Source organism: Ipomoea nil, unplaced genomic scaffold, assembly GCF_001879475.1.
Source record: "Ipomoea nil cultivar Tokyo-kokei standard unplaced genomic scaffold, Asagao_1.1 scaffold2159, whole genome shotgun sequence".
NCBI classification, from domain to species: Eukaryota; Viridiplantae; Streptophyta; class Magnoliopsida; order Solanales; family Convolvulaceae; genus Ipomoea; species Ipomoea nil.
The window spans coordinates 3,913,300-3,935,062 of NW_017618587.1; the positions used below are offsets into that span (position 1 = coordinate 3,913,300).

The 21,763-nt window shown below is 31.8% G+C and overlaps 2 protein-coding genes across 3 annotated transcripts; one reads left to right on the forward strand and one right to left on the reverse strand.

Annotated features, from left to right (window-relative positions):
- Window positions 1–5,462: 5,462 nt before the first annotated feature.
- LOC109149795 lies at window positions 5,463–7,498 on the reverse strand. 2 transcript variants are annotated; one of them, XM_019297793.1, is made up of 4 exons: window positions 7,134–7,498; window positions 6,561–6,663; window positions 5,999–6,160; window positions 5,463–5,852 (listed from the first exon to the last, which is right to left on the reverse strand). In XM_019297793.1, the coding sequence occupies exons 1-4, from the start codon at window positions 7,397–7,399 to the stop codon at window positions 5,694–5,696; spliced, it is 690 nt and encodes a 229-aa protein (XP_019153338.1). In that variant the 5' UTR covers window positions 7,400–7,498; the 3' UTR covers window positions 5,463–5,693. The 2 variants fall into 2 exon arrangements, with proteins under 2 accessions (XP_019153338.1, XP_019153339.1); XM_019297794.1 differs by lacking the exon at window positions 7,134–7,498 and adding an exon at window positions 6,866–7,127.
- Window positions 7,499–16,462: 8,964 nt separating this feature from the next.
- Window positions 16,463–17,399, forward strand: LOC109149124 (E3 ubiquitin-protein ligase ATL23-like). Its single transcript, XM_019296775.1, has one exon. It carries the CDS (start codon window positions 16,669–16,671, stop codon window positions 17,077–17,079), a length of 411 nt encoding a protein of 136 aa, XP_019152320.1. The 5' UTR covers window positions 16,463–16,668; the 3' UTR covers window positions 17,080–17,399.
- The last annotated feature ends 4,364 nt before the right edge of the window (window positions 17,400–21,763 follow it).

Genomic DNA, 21,763 nt, shown 5'->3' on the forward strand with positions numbered 1-21,763 from the left:
TAAAACTCTAACCCACATATCTTTATAGAATTTTAACTACATCAAAATTGTTAGAACTATAACCCACATATATCTTTATAAAATTGTTACAGTATTTACAGTATAAAAATATAGGTAAAAAATCAATTTATATTTATTCATTTCAAATATCACTAGTAATCATTTTATATTTCAATTTATAGTTAAATCAATTTAAAACAATGTAATTTTCAAAAAAAAAAAAAATTTAAAACAATGTATACAACAAATTTGAGTTATAAAAAATATTAGAATAACAAAATTAATTATTATTTCTCTTTATTTAAAATTAAAACATAAACAAAAATAAGTATTGAAAATATAAACTTAAAAAAACATGTATTGAACAAAAAAAAAAAGATGTATTGAAAAAAAGAAACTTAAAAAAATATTGCACGCACAAAATAATTATGCATTAAAACATAATAATAATAATAATAATAATAATAATAATAATAATAAAAAGAGATTGATTATTAAATAAAAATAAAAAAAATAAAAATTAATGTTTGACTACATTTAATGAGGTGGTGCAAATAGCACTTTTTTATTTGCACCACCTATAAAGCTATTACACCTATTAAATAGGAGGTGTAAATAGCAAAATGGGTGGTGCAAATAGAATTTCCCATTTAAAATCCCTCCAACCAAACGCCCTGTAAATGTATTAAATTACTAGCACTTTATCAGCAAGCTGTAAGCATAAGTATTCAATGCATCTTCTATTATAATATAGCAGAATCTATAGTTCCCGCCAAAACTATATATATATAGTACTTAATTGAATTAAATTGGGAAGAATATAGAATTAAATTCTTCAATGCTGTGTCTGTTCAGAATCCAAGTCTGTTTAGAATTCAAATACATAAAAATATTAGAGGATATATTTAATTTAAAAGAATAAATAAGGATGCAACTTTTCAGATTATACAAATACAAATCAATAAAAAATTAAATACATTGTTGATACACAATTAAATTCTTCAATGTCGTGTCTGTTCAGAATCCACGTCTGTTCAGAATTCAAATACATAAAAATAGTAGAGGTATATTTAAAAGAACAAATAAGGATGCAACTTTTCAACAATTCTATAAATAATGAATTACACAGGCCTATGCATTCAACCACACGTTGCTGAACAACAAGTCCCTTCCAAGAATATCTCTCATCTCTCATACATTATGTATTCCATGTATATTCTTGGAAGTGATATTTACACTTCAATGTTAGGAGTCCAATGGATCAGATCCAAGCAGATCGTATTTCATGACGAGGAGGTAAGCTTTATGAATAAATAAATATTTCAATATTATTTTATCATTACTTACTACTGATTTCTAATATACATAGTACTGATTACTGGATTTTGGCCTATATCTATATTACTTCTTTCTAAGTCTAAAAAGGATAGCAACACTGTAATGTTAAAAGATTTATAGAGGCTTACCTCAGAAACCAGGGAGAAGTTCTGAACCTGCAAAGTAATAGGAAGCCATCAAAATCAATGGAAAAATTTGATAATGTGATAGGAACTTATTTCAAATATACATAGTACTGATTTCTAATGAAACTTGATTTTTGATATCATGACCTTCTGTGCTTCAACTGTTTATGACAATTGTTGATTGACTTCAAGGGATCTTGAGGTGTTTCTACCACAGCACTATGTAGATTTTTATTCAACTTTATTTGCAAAAGAAAATTCATCAATAAATGATAAGTTAAACAGAATTAAAACACAACTATAAACAACTAACTTTTTGCAGGAAAACTCATAGAGGATGTACATTATGAATAATCTTCAGTATTTGCAAGTTTTCAAGAATTGCTAACACTTATTGGGAAAAGGACATAAAAATCTATTTTATTTAGGCTCATGCTTAAAATTAATTAAATCAAATTGGCAGAAATGATTTATTTTCAAAATTTGATAACAATTATTTGAATACTTTGCAATAAATACCACACATAAAACTCTTAGTATTCTAAGATGCATAATAAAGATCAATCTTTTACTCTGCACTGAACCAGTTTTAAAGAAACCCATGACCTTCCTCTCTAAATCTGAAATTATAAAAGAGACTTCATACATCATCAGAAAACATTTTCAGAACCATCTCTCCAGACATATAGTCAGTATTTTCATACTCAAGACAACATGAGGAAAATTACATGCATCTTCAATCACTATTGGGTCTAAGAGGAAGCATCTGGACCAAAACAAAGGTAAATCTATCTACTATTCTGATTATTACACCACTGATGTTTTAAAAATCTTATGTATGACTGAAAACTACCACAGGAGAGAGTAAATCTTAGTACACACTTAGGCAGACCTTTGCAAACATAGTCAGAAAATAAATCACATAACCATGAACCAATATAGTTTTGTGTCTAGCATGTATCAAGCTTTACGGTCAACCTATGAATATATACAAACATGAACCTGAACAAAAAATCTGGAAAAGATTGAAATCTGTTCTAAATCTAAAGAATGAAAAAACTCATCTTTGTAGCAAATTGCGGTTTACTTTTTCTGCATCCCAACATGTGCCTGAAAAATATTAACATAATATTAAACTTAATTGTTAAATAGAAAGTCTGCATATAAAAAAATACTAATAACAACAAAATGAAAGAATTTTGCTTCAAATCTGGTTTTAGAACTACGAATCCACCAAATAGATTACAAGATAATGGGGATAAAAATACAAAATTTGTTGTCAAAATCGTCATGCATGTGATTTCGATTGAAGGATTTCATCAGATCTACACTTAACCATCGACTTAGTAGGTAAACAAACCCTTCACAGTTAGGGTTCACTGTATCTATTCAATTTCTTAAAAATTGTATAATAGAATTGGAATTAAGTGAGAGATATACTAGATAACTTAACGGAATCGAGAACTTAACTAAGAAATTGAAGTACAATGTACAGATATAAAATTGAAGTAGTTAACTAAGACAAAGTAGGCCATACGAACAGTGTTAGGATCATCTCACCAACCACCGGCGTCTGGATTTAGTGTTGAACCACCGGCGTAGCGAAGAAGAATGGGACTGAACATTCTGAAATGGAATGCGTGGGGAGAGAAAATAGCAGAGTTGAGGACAAGGGGCGGTTAGGGTAGAGAAGTAATATTGCCCAAATTCGAATAAAATTGATTATTAAATTTAGTAATATTATTAAATTTGATTATTTATATTAATATAATAAATAATTTGTTAGTTTATATTATTATATATTAGTGTTAAGGGAAGGTGGGGCAATTTATATCATGCACTCGTGTGCGCATTGCATTGTCCGCCTTGATGCAAAACGACATCGTTTTCGTTTTAGATTTTTTTAAAAAAATTTCGCTACTCTATGTTGGCAGTTAATTTTTCTTTAAAAAAAATTCTCATGTTAAAAAATGTACATAATTTTATATTAGAATACACATAGTTGTATAAACAAATACACATAATTGTATAAAAAATACACATAATTGTATACATAAATACACATATTGTATAAACAAATACACATAATCACGTCAACTTCGTACGACGTCGTTTTGGGAGACACGGGGTGCACAGTGCTCTGTGCCCGTGGTGCAGAGTATAACGATTGGGAAGGAGGTGGTCATCGGACGGTTGAAACGGAAAGCGAGGTGGTCGTCGAACGGTTGAAACGGAAAGTGCAGAGACGAAGGTCATAGAGTGATGCTTTTGGAAATGAATTATTTGGTTGAAGAGTGAAGACAGAGATGGGGATGAATGATATTATTATTATTATTATTAGTAATTTGTAATAATAATAAAATTATTTGACTCAGTTTTGTGTTAAAAATGTGTTAGAGCAACCACATCAATCCATAATATGGAGATAATGTAAGTTGAATTCTCTCATGTTGAAGATAATAACAAATGTGGAGAAGGAAGAATGCAAAAATAATTCTCCTGCAAAGGAGGGGAGAATGGAAGAAGAAAAAAAAAAAAAAAAAAAAAAGCAACCATGGGAGGGTATTTCATCTATTTTTTTTTTTTTTTATATTTTAACTTTTTTTGTTTTGTTTTTTTTTTTTTTTTCTCTCTCCCCTCTCACTTTCTCTTTCCTAATCACTCTTACATTATCCTCCAAATCTCCCCAACTAATGTGGATGCTCTTAGTAATGTCGGTTGAGATCAGAGCTGTTGGTATTAATATACTTTTTTTTATTATTATTATAATACATTTTGTAATATATATTAATTTTGTAATTATTTGATTTTATGTAACCCTTTAATATTAAGTATATTAGTTGTACTTAGTTAAGGTATTTAAATGTCTTTTGTTCTAAACAATTACAATTTAATTATCTAATGATTTATTTACTATATTATGAAAACAATGATTATAATATGTATCTGTGCATCGCACGGGACAATACTAGTATGTATAATATTCGAATAAATTATAGTACTTACTACATTTGCTAAAAGAAAAACATAATAGAGAATAACAATTTACTATATGTATATATATTTCAATTCATGCATTCACGATGCATGTAAAAATGTAGAATACACACTACACAAGATACATGAACACAACAAAATTCTCGGCAAAAATAGAGATGGGGAGGGGAATTTCATTCCTTAATGGGCAAAAGGTTTCACAACAAATTATACAGTGATTTACATTACAAAATAAATTAGTGATATAAGTTTATTTTTAGTATATTATATATATATATATATATTTTTTTTTTTTGGATTAGTATATTATATATTTATTTTTTAAATAATACATTAAAAATGAACTTGAATTAAAATATAATAAATATACAAAATATTGAAAATGAACGTATGTATTAGTGGTATATCTTATCGTTTGAATTATAGTTTACGGTGTGTAATGATTTGAGTTTTTGTACCTTGTAACTAAAGAAGTTTTCCACAATCATGGGCAATGATTTAGCTCGACCTCAAAGCACTGGACGCACAATATCCTGACCCAAAACGACGTTGTTTTGTACTTTTTTTTTTTTTTTTTTAAATTCGCGTTCCCATGTCTATTGTTAACTCTTTTAAAAAAAGTTCAATGTATATTATTATATAATAGAATATACATAATTGTATAACAGAATACACATAATCTAACATAATACACAATACACATAAATTATGATGTGATCCAGATCTTTCTTTGTCCGTAATACACATAAACTACTATGTGATCCGGGTCATTTTTTGTCCGTTTAATGATCCAGGTCCGTCCGACCGACTAATTCCTGTTCGCTTCGGGAGGCACGAGAGCTGGCCCAAAGGAAATTGTCACTTACGGGAGTTAAATCCGGGTTATCCCGAAATTCTCCCCCACAAAATAGTTCATTTGCCACTTGAACTACCCTATAGGGTTAATCCAGCTCAATTTAAAGCATAGTAAAATAAAAATTGTTGTCAAAATTGCCCATGTTGTGAGTTTCTCAATCACCTAACAAATTGTATTATTTATGAAACTAACCTATGCTTTTTCGCTCTTTTCATTTCTAGCTATTGATCAACAAAAACACTTTTTTCCCCACTTTTGCAGTTCGTTTTCTTCTATGGCATTCATCACCTGACTCTAGTGGAACAGATACATATAAACAAAAGCTAAAGAAAAAAGCACTAACACACTGTGATACAGAGCACAATGGTTCATAGTAACTATTGTGAAGGCTGCACCCTGCTCGTCTCTGCTTCAGCGACCAGTGGATCAATGATGACTCTCCAATCTTTATACGCCAAGGCTGAGCCAGCATTGGGCAATGGAAAGCCATTCACAAAGAAGAACGGTGTTCCGTAAACCCCTTTCAAACAACCATACTGTTGAAACAAAATACCAAGTCAAATAGCACGAACAAATTAAGACAAGTTAATGAAACGAAAGATCATGGTTAGGTTTCAGTGTCCACTGTGAATCTAGCATTATATGGACTCAGTAAAGCTTGTGTTTTTTTTCTTCTTTTTACCATGAAGGAATATGTTGTTGCGCTATCAGTTGTGGAGTCGCTAAATCCAGCTTTAATTTTAGCATATAATGTATTTCCAACTGCATTAGCTGCAAACTTGGCAACGTAAGCTACAACCGATGCTTTGGACAAGTTGAAAGTTGCTTTGTTATAAAACTCCTCCTGTTCAATAACATAACATGTTCAGTTCATTTTATGTCAACCACAAAGCAGTAATTCCAAATTTGAAACGTCATCAAAGCGACATGACTACAAATCAGCAACCAATTCACAAGGGTGCCACAAGCAAAAAAACTGCAATGATCATGAACATATGATTCTATGGTATTATATCGAGTCCGTGTGGAATTGCAGATCATACTCCAAAGAAGGTTGATAGCAGAATAGTTTTCGAGGATCAATATACACACATGTTATAACTTATCATTTATCAACCAATGCTTAAATTGGAAAAGATTATTAACACTTAAAAGCAGAATATGTGAGCAAACTCTTTATATATCCATAGCTAATTACCAAAAGATCTAGGTAGTCAGAAGACTAGGAACAAAAGCGTTCTGACCTGGCTTCGAAAGAAAGACTCCAGTAACTTGTATGGGGAAGAACTATTGAATTTATTGACAATATGCAAAGCTCGGGAACAAAGAAACGCATTGTCGTGGTAACTGCAATTCCAAGAAACAACAAATCAGCTGAATTGCTATAATCTGTATCTAGACCAGACTTCAAAGTTCCTTCTCAAAAAGCTAGTGATGTCTGGAAACCATGAAAGCAAACATAATTGCACATTCAGATACCAAAAGGCAAAGAGAAATCCAAATTGGATAACTTCTCAATTGACCTAAAACATATCATATTTACACTTACCTCAAACACACCATAATTTGACAATTCTTCTGTGTGGATCCAAGACCATCCCACATTATATTACTATCATTTATCTCTGATTTCAGAACGCCGGCTACAATCTTCACACAATTGACCTAATTCACAACCTCTATAAGGTCTCAACTTCTCTAAATTCCATCAAAATAAGACATAATATTCGGCATTTCAATCCAAACAGACAACAATTTTGGCTAATCCAATCATTTTACTTCAAATAACCAAATTATTCAAAGAGATAAGAGCATACGGCAATGCGAAGGGGTAAACGATTAGAGAGACGCGAGAACCGTAGTGTTCGAAGGCTTGCTTGAGCAGAGGCCAGGCGTCTCGGCTGTCGGAGCAGACCGGGTCCAGGAACGCCTCGATCAGTATGGAATCAATCCCGGCTGCTCTATCCTTGTACCAGAACCCATCCTGCTTCGACGGAACCGAAATCTGAGCATGAACCGAAACGGAGAACAACAAGAACCCCACCACCAAAAACTCCGGCCTCAGAGTGTAAAACTGCTCCATTTTCTAGTTTTCCGGTCGCCCGATGAAAGTCTCCGACAAAGAGAGTAACCAAAAAGATCAGAGGGATTCACGTGTTTGTTTGACTTTTCGTTTGAGTAACTTCACGTAGACCACAAGATTGTTGACAAATTTATTTACTTGTATTAAAAAAAATACTTAGTAATTTTTTTTAAAAAAGTAATATTATATTAAAAATAAAAGTAATTGGTAAAATACTAAAATTTGGATAATATATCTAAAAATGCATATGCTGATATATTACAGAGTATCAATTTAGACAAAATTAACTATCTATTAAGTTTTTTTTTTTTTTTTTTTTGAGAAAGTCTATTAAGTAATTAAACCAAGAGTTAACACATACATAAGTTAAATAATGGTAGCACGGGCAACTCAGTTGATTCTTAAATGGTAGATTATGGACAACGACAAAGAATGTAACCCTGACAACCATAGTGTGGATAGCTCAGTTCCTTTCTATGCGACAAATTATGAATAAGGCGACAAGGGGTCCTGTTGTATCATAGGATTTCATCCTTTGGTGCAGGTTAATCTTTGTAGGCATTAGGCACTAGTCATTCCACCTCATGAATTGTTGAGTTATCATGATTTACTCATCTACAATTCTATCAAGCCTAAATGTGAGACTCTTGAAACAATATATTTTACATTTTATGGACAAAAAAAAAATAACGAAAGATATCTTAATTTAATGAGAACATGAATACAATAATACAATGTTTGTTATGTATTAAATTACTAGCACTTTATCGGCAAGGTGTAAACATAAGTATTCAATGCATATATGTATAATATTCGAATAAATTATACTCCGTAGTACTTACTACATTTGCTAAAAGGAAAAACAATAGAGAATAACAATTAACTATAGGTGTATATTTAAATTCACGCATGCTCGATGCATGTAGAATACACATAACATACATGAACACAACAAAATTCTCTCCAAAGATAGAGATGGGGAGGGGAATTTCATTCCTTAATGGGCAAAAGGTTTCACAACAAATTATATAGTGATCCACATTGCAAAATAAACCACTGTTATAAGTTTATTTTTAGTATATTATATATTTATTTTTAAATAATACATTAAAATGAACTTGAATCAAAATATAATAAATATATTAAAAATAAATTTACAAAATACTGAAAATGAAGTAGTGGTCTACCATACCATTTGAATTATAATCAACCATTTGAATTATAATCAACAGTGTAATGATTTGAGTTTTTATACCTTGTAACTAAAGAAGCTTTCCACAATCATGGGCAAAGTTTTTGGTCATAGCACACAGTTAGGCCCAAACATTAAATTACTAGGACCTCAACCATCATGTATGAGCTCGGCCTATACATGACTAATAAAATGACTAACAATTTAAACCTTAGTACTCATGGATTCCAGTTCTCAAGTCCGATCCATTAATGCCTGAATTTCCACAAAATTAGGGCCTAGGTTCCCTGCCTATGTAGGAATGTTGCGTCTTCATCAATGTATACAATCCAAGAGGAAAGACTCAAACTACCTTAACAATTATCCACTTCGTTATCTAAATTCATGGCGTTACGTATTAAAAAGTGTACAAAGTTGCCTTTGTATTATAAGACAATATTTCCTTTACAACATTCTAACATATCTCATGAGTTTTCAACATGGAATAAAAATTTCTCCAAACCCTTCTCAAACTCTCTTTTTCACAATGCAACTTCTATTCATTGATTCCCTTAAAACTAATTTCTTTCTTTTATTTAGTGAAAAGTGGCTATAGGCGCATCACAGAAAATTATGAGGACAGTAATGGGGCTTTTAATAACTGGCTCGTCCTATGGAGACTCAAAATTTCCCAGAAATGAAAAACATTCATATGGAAAGCTATTAGTGATATCCTCCATACTACTACAAATTTGCTTATAAAGAGAGTGGATGTAGATACAAGTTGTGCCATGTGAGGGATATCTCAAAGACACTATGCATGCTTTAGTGTTGTGTGATTTTGCAAAGGCCATATGGGGGCAATCTAACCTTCCAATCCCTAATATTGTGAAAAATATTTTTCATATTTAGTTTAGTGAACTTCTAAATGTTCTAGACTCTAATGGGATAACATATGCAACAACAATTCTATATCATCTTTGGAGAGCACGGAATGGAGCGGTTTGGGATGCGTTCCTTCCGCGACCGAGGAAATTGCTTGCGGTGGCCACTGCAACCATGCATGCATGGCGTCAAACACGACCCACCGCCGACGCTAGAACGGTGCCCGATCACCCGAGTGCAGCCGGAGAACCACCACTGCCACACGGGCTGCCGGCTGCCTCTGCTACTACAAATGTCGTCCCACTGCCGAGAATTTGTCGAGTCGATGCCGGGTACCTCCACGACACGGGCAAGGCAACAGTAGGGGTTGTTCTCCTCGATGTGAATGGGGGATATATTGCAGCATTCAGTGCCCCTCTCCCGGATTGTTTTTCACCACTTATGGCCGAAGCATTGGCATGCAAGGAAGCCTTATCATGGTTAAAAGATCGAGACGAGCGGTCAGTAGAGCTATACATAGATTGCCTCTTATTACAGCGTTATCTTACTTCACAACCATATACAGTTCGTTCCTACATTGGCTTGATTTATGTTCATTTAAATTTATTGATAGCTACAGAGAAATTACGTATTCGTTTGATTTATGTTCATTTAAATTTATTCCTAGATCAGACAATTATTTAACGCATTCTTTAGCATCTATTACTTTCCAGCAGTCTCCTGTTATGTATTGGGATCTATTCCCACCTAACATTATTGCTGTTTGATTTGGTTAAAAAATCAATACAAGTATTTGGTTAATTAGCTTTTGTAACTCCAAAATGTTAAAATTCAAAAAGCTACTTAAAGCAACTTTTTGAGAAAAGAAATTATATCAAACAGTCATCAACTAACAGCTAATTTACCAAACATATTTCTACAATTAGCTAATATTATCAACTAGTTATACCCTCTAATTAACCTAATCAGCTAACAGCTAACAACCATTTATCAAACAGGTGGTAGTCATTTCAACCCACCCTATTGATTGTCATCCTTACAATTGAACGAGTATTCACCCACACTCGATCCTGTGTGAATCGAATTCTGTTGGAGTAATAATAGGCAATGAATCAAGAATATATTTTAAAAACTAGACTTAATGCGAGTCCTGCTAAATAAAACAAGTATAATAATAAATCGGATAATGATCATAATCACTCCGATCCACCCTAACCCATTGCAACGTTTGACGTCCTTTGCCTCCAATTTGCTAAAGGATTCCCAACAAAAATCAAGATTAGCCTCAAAGCATTACAACGTATAATAATAGGAAAAATAAGAGTTGTTGCTAAGGCGTGAGCTTATCTACAAGAAACAAATTTTTAAAAAAGCAAAAAATGTCAAGATACGATCAAGTACAAAACACTTTTTTCCCCCCACTTTTGCTCTTCGTTTTCTTCTATGGCATTCATCACTTGACTCAATAGTGGAACAGATACATATAAACAAAAGCTAAAGAAAAAAGCACTAACACATAAATTAAAGACAGTGATGAGGTCCCAACGCAAGGCTGGCAATGGGCTCACCAATCACCAAAACCACTCGCCAGTACATCGCTCTAAATATACCGTACAAAATTTAAAATTAGATACCAAGTAAATAATTTGACGAATAATTAAAGTGGCCCAACATAATTTAGAAGGGCCATTGTTGTTTCTCATCTAAAACCGCCCCTTGTAAATAACTCGGATCCAATGTTTAATTTTTAATATTACTATGCCTGAAATCAATGTTGAAAAAATCGTTAGGCGCCTGGGGACAGCCTAGGCGGGCGCCTAGGAGGCCTATCGCCTAGTGCCTACACGCCGGTTAATCCATGCAATTGAAAGACAAAGGCAGATTACACTACTCTTTATAGATTTTGTACAATGCATATATACAGATAGTATTGATACTCGTATTAATCCATGTAAAAAGTTTGGCACTACTTTTTTGACCATTGTAACGTGTGGACCGCCTAGGCGGACCCTTGAGTGCCTAAGAGGCCGACTGCCTAGCGCCTAGACGCCGATTAATCCATGCAATTGAAAGACAAAGGCAGCTTACGCCATTCTTTATAGATTCTGTACGATGCATGTATATAGATAGTGTTGGCATTCGTATTAATCTATGTAAAAAGTTTAGCACTACTTTTTTGACCATTGTAACGTGATTTGTGACCAAATACAAGCTAGGATGAAGTTGTAAACAAATAAAAGATCGATAAAGGCGGCTTGAGCTACTCTTGGGCTGTCAAAAGTAATATTATAATGAAGTGAGACGATGAGAATTCGATCCTCTTAACGAGGAGTATGGTGCATAATTATATAGTTTTAATTTGTTGGTTGCATTGTAGCATCGGAATATAAGCATCTACATACGCAACGATGATTTAATCCATGTTAGGAAAACTAATAACAAAATAATTTGTACTGGACAAGATGAATATAAGGCACATATATTGGGGGTAGTGCAAAGGTGATTGGGTAAAAGAAAGGGTATGAAACAAAAAAAATCTCATCTCATCATGTCTTTCTATCTCAAACAAAAGGCAAAAGATAAGGTCATATGGGGGAAAAGCATCCATTCTTATCTATAGTATAAGCTTAACTGGAAACCATGACCCTCTTTTATATATATATGCCTTATTACTGTTCCAAGAAAGAAAGCCACCATGTTCCTGCCTTTTTTTACTTGGCAAATTATTGTGAGCACTGTGGTCCATACATCTGTGTGAACCACAGTTCAAAACAATGTCGTTTTGATGTTAAAAAAAATAAAAATTATTGACACACGCACATGTTAGAATGATGAACATTATGGGGCAAGATAATGTATTTTATGAAGTAGAATAATGTACTTTATATATGTTGAAATAATGTATTTTGTGATTTAGAATAATATATTTTATGTTTTAAAATAATGTATTTTATTAGTTAGAATAATATACTTTATATATTTTTAGACTGTCATCTATACAATTGTATGGACCACGTTTCTCCGGAATAATGATTGTTTTTACTACCGCTGGGCCTAACTTGATGATAAGAACACTCAAATTGCTTCTTAATTTGTTATTTCAAATTATTATTTTAATAGCCCACTTTTTGACACTCAAATTGCTTCTTAATTTGTTATTTTTCAAATTATTATTTTAATAGCCCACTTTTTGACACTCAAATTGCTTCTTAATTTGTTATTTCAAATTACTATTTTAATAGCCCACTTTTTGAAAGTTTGTATTTTTTAAAGTTAGATACTAAGCGCTACTTGTAAGAATTAAAATTTTTTACTATATTGGTAACACTTGCACCAGGTATAACAAAAAAGTTTTGAAGTTTGTATGGTTACTTGGGGACGGCCTGATACAACATTAAAAAAATTTAGATTCTACACGGTGCAAGAATTATGGATGTCAATTGGTACCATAAATTTTATCTTGTAAAAATTATATCCTGATTATTATACAATTTATATGACATGGAGATTATAGTGATTATCAGAGAGCAAGATTGAATATTTATTTAAAATAAAGAAAGCAAGGAGTATATAATAAATATTTAATATAGTGATTCAATAAAGTTGATTGATTATTAAAATGCGATTAGGATTGTTTTTTTTTTTGCATTCTCAGACAACAATAATATCTTATCTGGCCATGATTGCAAAATATACTGTAAATCTCCCCCATCATACTAAGCACATATGGGCTGAATACGAGGAATTACTTTCTTAAATAGTAAATAAAAGTATTAAATTATTATGTGGTTATCACTTGTTTCAAGACGATTTATTATATTATGGAGGTATTTGGTAAATGATTGTTAGTTGATTGTGTTTGTGGGTTCGACTAGTTGATAGCATTAGTTGATTGTAAAAAAGTGTTTGCTAAATTAGTTGTTAGTTGTTTACATACAAATTAATTTTCTCAAAAAATTGATCGAAAAATTACTTTGTACAACATTTTTAATTTTAACATTTTGGAACAATAAGTTGTTACAAAAAACTAATCAAGCAAACATTAACATTAATTATTTAATTAAGTCAAATAACTAATAGTGATCAAATAAGCTAAAATTAACTAATAAACTAACTATTTTAGCAAACGGAGCCTATAACTTTTTCTTAGTTTCTTCTCCTATGTCGTAAAAGACTATATATTGACTATAAATTTCACTTATTTAACTTATATTGGTTTAATTACACCTATTTGTATTCCTTATTATGCATAAATACTAACTCTTTATATTTAAAAAAGATTACACTTTTAATTAACAGACTTAAATTTCTAAGTTCCCCAACTCACAAAATTACTTTCTTCTTTTTCTAAGTCTTTTATGCATACTCTTTTTATTAGGCAAAAAAAAAAAAAAAAAAAAAAAAAAAAAAAACTACTTAACTAATTAATTATGTCTCATCGAATTAATCATTTGAATCAACATTTAGTTTGATATGAAAAAAAAAATGAATCATAAAACTACACGTTGCATAAAAGTTTTTCGTCGACACAACACATATTATTACCTCATCATTTTTCCGGCGATTCATCGCTTCACGACAAGACAATAACGTAAGACAATGAATTAAGATACGGCGTTACGCAAACCCCTAGGAAAGTCAGCCGAAGGTCAAAAGTGGAATTGAATTTGGTGGAGGTGCACTGTCCTCTAAAACAAGGAGACAAATGTTGTTAGGCCACGTTTCTACGCAAACGCAAAGTAACGTAATCATGTATTTACTGCCAGTTTATATGCAGCTGGCCGTAATGAGATCGTCACGGCATACACACAAATATTAGCAAAAATTTATTTTTACGAAAAGAAATTTAATACTCATTAACTTGTGACGATATCAATTTTTGTATATATATTCTTTATTAAAAATGATGTCCTGATTAATTGAATATACAAATTTAAAAGAGTATATTATAAAAAACATTGTGATCAAGCGATATGAAGTGACTTTCTTAAATGGAAGGTTATGAGTTCGAGTTTCAGTGGGGGTAATATATGACATATACTACATGTAACATGGTCAATAATACTTTTTAAAAAATATATGTATTTAATATGGTGAGACGATTACGGTTAAAATAGGGAAATTCTATTTATACCACCATTTGATAAGTGTGATAGCTTTATTTTATTTTTGGTAGAGGGTGTGATAACTTTATAGGTGGTGTAAACAAAAAATTGCTATTTGCAACACCTTCATTAAATCTAGTCAAATATTATATTATTATTACTATTATTTAAAAAATATTTATTATTTAATTTTATTTAAAATAAAAACATTAATAATTTTTGTTTTAAAAAAACCTCCCTCGCCTTCTCTGGTGAGAAGGTGAGGGATTGTTGTTGTTGTTTTTTTTTTAATGTTTTAATTAATTAAATTTTTAATTAAAAAATTATTAATATAATCTCGTAAATCACATTTGACCAGGATGGTGTAAATAATAATATGAATTTCCTTATGACTATTTACACCATCTATAAAATTGTTGAATTTTTTGTTATTTTTATAATTCCAATATGATTTACACCTATTTTTTTTAAAGGTGGTACAAATAGCAACACTCTTAGGAGGCGTTTGGTTCACATAATATTATATTCTTGTGTTTGGTTTAAAACTAAGATATGTAAATAAAACAATGATAATAAGATAACTTGATTAAAACGTCCAAAGCCCAACATTAATAATAAGACAAGAGAATGCGATATTACCTAAGAAATTGGAGGGTATCTCACATTCCTTTTTAATACTTAAAAACTTAATATAGAGGTTATGTGACATTTTCTAAAAAAATTATATAACATGAATCAAACATAAAAATATTATATTACCAAACAAATATAACATTAGTTATATTATATAACCTGAATCAAATGTCCCTTTAAAATATAACGGAGTAGTCTGTGTGCGGTGAATTTTGAGTGGAAGTGGGGAATGGCGAACAGCTAAGCAATAGCTCGCGAATTAATGATTGTAGGTGAAGCTGTGGAAAGCGGAGGCCCAAACGCGCCCTTACGGTCACATAAAAGCGCACGTGTCACTGAAGCCTGTCCCCGTTCTTCGTTTTCTTTCTTGCCATTCAAGAAACGCGTCCTCTCCTTCTGTTTCTTTTCCCTTCACAAAAATCTTATTTCCTTTCTCGCCCGTCCATAACTTAAATAATTTTACCATAAATTAATGTGGACACGTTTTTTACTTATACGCCAGTAGACTCCAGTATACGAACCCCAATTCAAATCGTATATATTTGGGCAAACATTAATGCCAAAACTTTCATTCATTCTTTCTTTTACCATTTATAATCAAACCACCATTAATAATAAATATTTAAAATTTACTATTATTATTTTTCAAAAAAAAATAATATTGCACTAATTTAGGCAAAACACTAATTTCACAAAATGAGAATAAACTAACTGAGTTTCGTCCCATTCAAAATGTATATAGATGATTCAAATCATTTTCACTTAAGCAATGGCCTTTAATGCTACCATAGTACCATTCATTAAATATTTATAAATTAATTTATAAAATAAATTTTTAATAAATTTATTTGTATTTATTTTTAAGTGATGAGGGAAACCAGAGAATTTGTACAATTTCACTTTGTGATTCTAATTAGTAAAAGAGAATTTATATTGTCATTGCTGACATACTCAAATCAAAAAGCTAATATATTCTTCTTTTTGTAACTTAATTGTTACTAATTAAGTTAACAATTTGACGAATTTGTTAATAGTTTTAAATTTAAAAAATTTGTCCGAGAAGCATTTTGGTTCGTTGTTTTTGGTTATGTTACCAATGCAAAGCGCTTAGTCTCCTGAAATAAATAGCAGTGTCAGTCGTCACCAACGCTCAGCCAACCTGTTTTGGCACTTTCTTCGTTTCTCACCTGAAAAGCCGTGAATATATGTTTCCTTATTTTCATACTTCCAAACACGCCCTTACTCTGCCCATATAAATATCAGTTGCCCTTTCCCTTCCAAGTCTCACCGTGAAATTGGTGTGCTTTGCACTCCACTCAAATATTCTCTCTCCGCCGCCACCATCGCCGCCCTCCATTTTCAAATAACATTTAATTAATTCTTCTCTCATGCTTCCCTGAATCGCCTTGAAAAACCCACATTCCCAGTTTTCTAAAATTTTTCATTCGAATTCATATATTTAGCTACTACTAAGAATGCTTCTCTCCGTGTTTTTGGCTCTGTTTCTCCCCTGCGCCGGCATGAGCGCCGTGTTCCTGGTGTACATCTGCTTGCTCTGGTACGCCGCCACCTACCAGAACGGCGGCGCCGCCGACCCGGAGCGCGGCCAGGAGGTGATGAAAGGGACGAAAGAGAAGGGGCTCTCCGCCGCGCAGCTGGAGAAGCTTCCGGCGATCACCGGCAAGGATTTGGTGATGGGCCACGATTGCGCGGTGTGCCTGGACGACATCGGCAGCGAGCAAGCGGCGAGGGTGGTCCCCGGCTGCAACCACGGCTTCCATCTAGAATGCGCCGATACGTGGCTCGCCAAGCACCCCGTTTGCCCGATTTGCCGAACCATGCTCGGCCCGGAGCTCTTCGACCCGCCCGAGACCAATCCTTGCTAAACAATCAAATGTGGTTTAACTGCTGGGAATTTACCAAATGATGCGTGATGATGATGGTGGTAAATGGTAATTCATTTTAATCGTATTTTAGGTCTTAGGAAAAAAAAAATTAAAAAACAAAAAAGAAAGAAGAGTTTTAGACAGTGTAGAACATTAGGCTAGGAATTTTCTTTATTTTTTTCCTAATTTCTTAATTTTTTAAAAAATATAATTATTGTAAATTAGGCTTTATTAGAGTAGTTGTAAGATCCTTTTTCAGAATTTTGTAGCATGTGATGATGATGCAGCAGCTGTTCAATAAATTATTATTGGCAAAAAATATGGCTTTGGTATTAATCACTACCCAAAAATAATAATAAATAAAAAAAGCATACAAATATTGCAGGATTAATTATTATTACACAAAATATAAAAATGTTTACAGTGTGAGAATGGTGAAAGTTCATAAATTGGCGAAAGGCAAGGAAGGACTTAATAATAAATAAAAGTTTGAAATTGGGGATGAATGTATGAATTACAGAAAACGGTGTAAGCAAACAAAAGTTGCATGCTTAGCTTGAATGTAGGTCTCAATAAAAGCACAAAATATATATGATTCCATCTTCATGTGTATATGTCGAGAGTATAATCAAGTACTAAAACTTATTAGATCAAATCTAATAAAAATACGAATAATAACTCTAATACTTCTATTTACTATATATTTAAGAAAGTATTTCTCGAGATAACTGTTGAGCATATAACCATTAATGTTCAATTTAACTATGAGCTTAGATTTTTAGTTGAGATAAGTACATGTTTTAATTTGGTATCAGAGTCATGTCAAAGTTCATGACTTTGAATCTTTTACAACTTCAGTTAAATTAGTTGGACGATTTACTTGGTAATCATGCGATTTCAAGATTGATTTTTTATGGGAGTTGTTCAATATACATTTTTTTAATCTCAAACTGTTTATCATAAACTTTTTTAATCCCTTTAGGGTATTTTTTTCAAATAAAATTATAAATAAATTTAACTTTTTATTTCAAAGAGATTTTTTTTTATAAATATTTATAGAATATGACCTTTTTTAAATTAAAAACTACATTAAAAGAAGAGAGTGTTTTAAACTAATAAAGTGATATGAAATTAGTCTCAAATTGACATTTTCTATTTGTGAAGTTGAATGTCAATGGAAGTTAAAATACTAATTTGGTGTTGCCTCAACTAAAAGAGTGATTCCAGATACACAGATCAAAGAGTTTTAATTAGTGGGTTCCATTATGAATAGCGTATAACACATAATCCCGATTCTAAATTTTGGGGCATATGTCATTGACTAATTTTTATGGATTTAACAAGTGTCACTTGATCCATATTTATGTAGTTATCAAATAATTTCCGAAGTTGAAATTTAAAGATTTTTGAACAGTAATTCAGTTGTAATGATAGTAACCCTTCAAATTAAAAGTGCGTCACTTTCAATTCTTCAAATCATTAAATCTTGAAAATTACACTACTTTACAATCAAATCAAATCCTTAAAATCTGCAATATTTTTTTTAAAACGCATGAATTTCAAGCCATTCATTATCGAATAATTCAAAAAAAATTAGACACAACAAATTGGTAGAGTCCATCACACGTGTATTGCACATAATCTTCACAATGCAGTTTATCTCTAGTGTCTAAATGGCAGGTTATTACCTAAAAATAAAATTTACTCAGTGCAAGATTCTAATAAAAAACGTAACAGGAATAATAATACACACACTTTCACTTTCTACTTCATTTTATATTCCTTACTTACGTGACAGGTTGGAGTTTTACTCGATTAGAGTCCACTTATCCTTTTCCATAGAGAAATATGGGTGGTGGGGTGTAAGTATCACACAAAGCAAAGTGAGAGTAAAGGGGTGTTGTTGCCCAGACACATACATACAGTGTTGCTTGTACACCGTTGAATATGAATGAATGCATTGGGAGGTGGCTAGCCTATACGGCTTTTATTAGCAGTGAAGTGAGCAGTGGGGAATTGCTAAAAACAAGAAATCAAACGGTGCAAAATTGCCCAACAAAGTCATCTTGATTCTTGGTGCTCTTTACTTTATGCTGCCTTTTTCTGCAGACCCAAAATAATGGGTAATTAGTTGAGGCTTTTATTTGAATGGGGTAGCTGGCCAGTCCTTTCTCCAGTATCTATCTATCTCTTCCTTCTTCCCATTAATGTCTCCCTCCTTTTTTGGTTTTCTATCTCATTCTACGCAATTTAAAGGTAACAACGTAACAATCACCCATACCCAACAATTTTAGCCTTTTACCACTAATAATGGTATCTTGATTCAATAATAAATCATGACTATATTCAATTATAGCCAACCATTAAAATATCTAAGTGGTTCCTATTATAAAGTTCAGGGAGTTTCTGTTGTACCATTAAGCTGAGTTTTAAAGGATTCTTAGAGCAACTTTTGAGTTGGTTTTTGTCACAGTCATGTAAGAGTGAGGAGGAGGAAAGAGGGGAAAAAAGGAAATTAAAGAAAAAAAAAAAAGCTGACAAAATCAGGAAAAAAACATGATTCACGCACCAACATTGCACGCGCCATGCTAGGCAGAAGGCGTGGAACAAGTCGTCATTCTCTCATCATGTGGGGCCCACAAAAAACATAAGTCTTGCAGGAGAAAAAACAACTCAAAAACATCCTTCCTCATTTGTGTAAAAACTCCACTTTGATTTTAATCACTACAAAAACCTTCTAAAATTTACAGATGTGGATACTCTTAATCACATCGGATTAATTTTTTATGGGTTATAAATCTTCCAATGATCATACCCTAGAACCCTCACCTTGGGAGTCGACCGGGACTGGAACAAGACTTTCAGAGTTGCAGATTGATCTTTGAACCATTGGACTAAGTCCAGTAAGACAACTAACAATATGTTTTTTCTTATAGTAGAATAGCTACTTATATTTAAAAAAAAAAAAAAAAAAAAAACTAAATAAAGCTTAACAAAACAACATCAATACTATTATATTATACTAGATACTAGATGCCAATATGGTTTAAAACCCATTGAAGAATGAATTGGGACTCTCTCAAACCAACACACATATGTGCTATCATTCAATCATCACATAAATTTACTTCTTTATTTATATGTTGAATATGACACTTCCAATTGTGCTCAAGTATTTCCTAATTAGATCTATTAATTGTCTATAAAAAGCACTATTAATTATTCTTAATTAAACATAATTGACTCTTTTTTTTTTATTACACGACATTAAAATTTGTTTCAAAAGAATGAAATTAAAAAAATATTGATCAATATTTTAGAGAAGCAAGATACACGTAACACATGGATCATAATTAACTCCAATACCAAAATGGTTATAATATAATGTGTCTTATCTTAACTAAAATGTCAAACTAATAAGTGAATTGTACATTATTTGTAGAAATATGTTACGTGCTAAAAAATAGAGTTGAATATATATGGGTGAGCAAGAAGACAAGAAGTCCATGGTTTGTGGAATTGGTCATGTAGGTTAAAGAAGTTCCATTTTTGTTGGTGAGCTTAAAGATCATTGATGGCTTCTTCTGGAATTGTAGTAAATAAAGAAACTCAAATTCCCAAGCTGGTGAAATAATAAATACTGATCTTTTGTACTGAGCATATTCCTTCATACATTTAATAACTTTAGAACTGTGCACCTCCATTATAACAACTCATAATTTAAAGCTGTTACAGTTGTAGTATTGACCAACAGAATCTACCATGACCACATTAAGATTCCTAAAGAGAGCAGTACCACATAGTAAAAGTAGCAACCACCTTTGTACTACTGTACTAGCATACATTGCATACGGTTAGAAAGATCTATTTCCTTCTAAAATATTTATTTAGTGGATGAAAAGTCTTATTTAAGACTTACTTTTCATGGCAATGTGAACGTTTAATTTTTGTCACGAACATTGAAGATTTGATTCGTTTGAAGGCGGGTTCATGAGATTCAAATGTTCAATACTTCAAGATATATGACCTGTTCGGTAACATAGTTAGCTTATCAGTCAATTTTGTTTAATCGTTATTAGTTGTTTGACTTGGTTAAATGTTCAATATAAGTGTTTGATTAATTATCATTTTGTAATAACTAATTGCTCCAAAATGCTAAAATTCAAAAAATTGCTCAAAACAACTTTTTCTATAAACTTTTTGAGAAAGTGATTTTGTATATAATCAATTATCAAATAACAGCTAATTTTTCAAATATCTTTCTACACTCAGCTAATACTTTCAACTAGTCAAATTCGCGAATCCTATTAGCTAACAAATAACAACTATTTACCAAATACTAACTATTTACCAAATACTGATGAAGAAAGATTTAAAATTACTTGCCCAACTCTGAACTTTACACCCGCACAAAACAAATATCTACCTGTATAGCGAGAGAGGGGGGAGGAATTGAATTCACGTCAATTGCATGAAATGTGACATTTCAACCACCCATTTTCAAGTGTCCCTTTGGTCAACCCTAAACCTTAAATCACATGAAGTTGTACCTTTGTTAGTTTTAACCGAATTTGACTTTTTTTTTTCTTTTTTTTTTTTTTTTTTTTAATTTTGCATCCTTTGCCCAAGTAAAAAAGTGTCAAAACAAGTCCCATAAGTAACACAAATAGTGTAATTTAGCCAA

Bases quoted from the DNA above. Each gene is read 5' to 3' on its own strand.
- LOC109149124 (XM_019296775.1), top strand. From the start codon at position 16,669: ATGCTTCTCTCCGTGTTTTTGGCTCTGTTTCTCCCCTGCGCCGGCATG.
- LOC109149795 (XM_019297793.1), bottom strand. From the start codon at position 7,399: ATGGAGCAGTTTTACACTCTGAGGCCGGAGTTTTTGGTGGTGGGGTTC. The intron at 6,161-6,560 runs GTCAGAACGCTT...GTTATTGAACAG, and splicing joins AGTCTTTCTTTCGAAGCCAG to GAGGAGTTTTATAACAAAGC. The intron at 5,853-5,998 runs GTAAAAAGAAGA...TTGTTTCAACAG, and splicing joins CAACAACATATTCCTTCATG to TATGGTTGTTTGAAAGGGGT.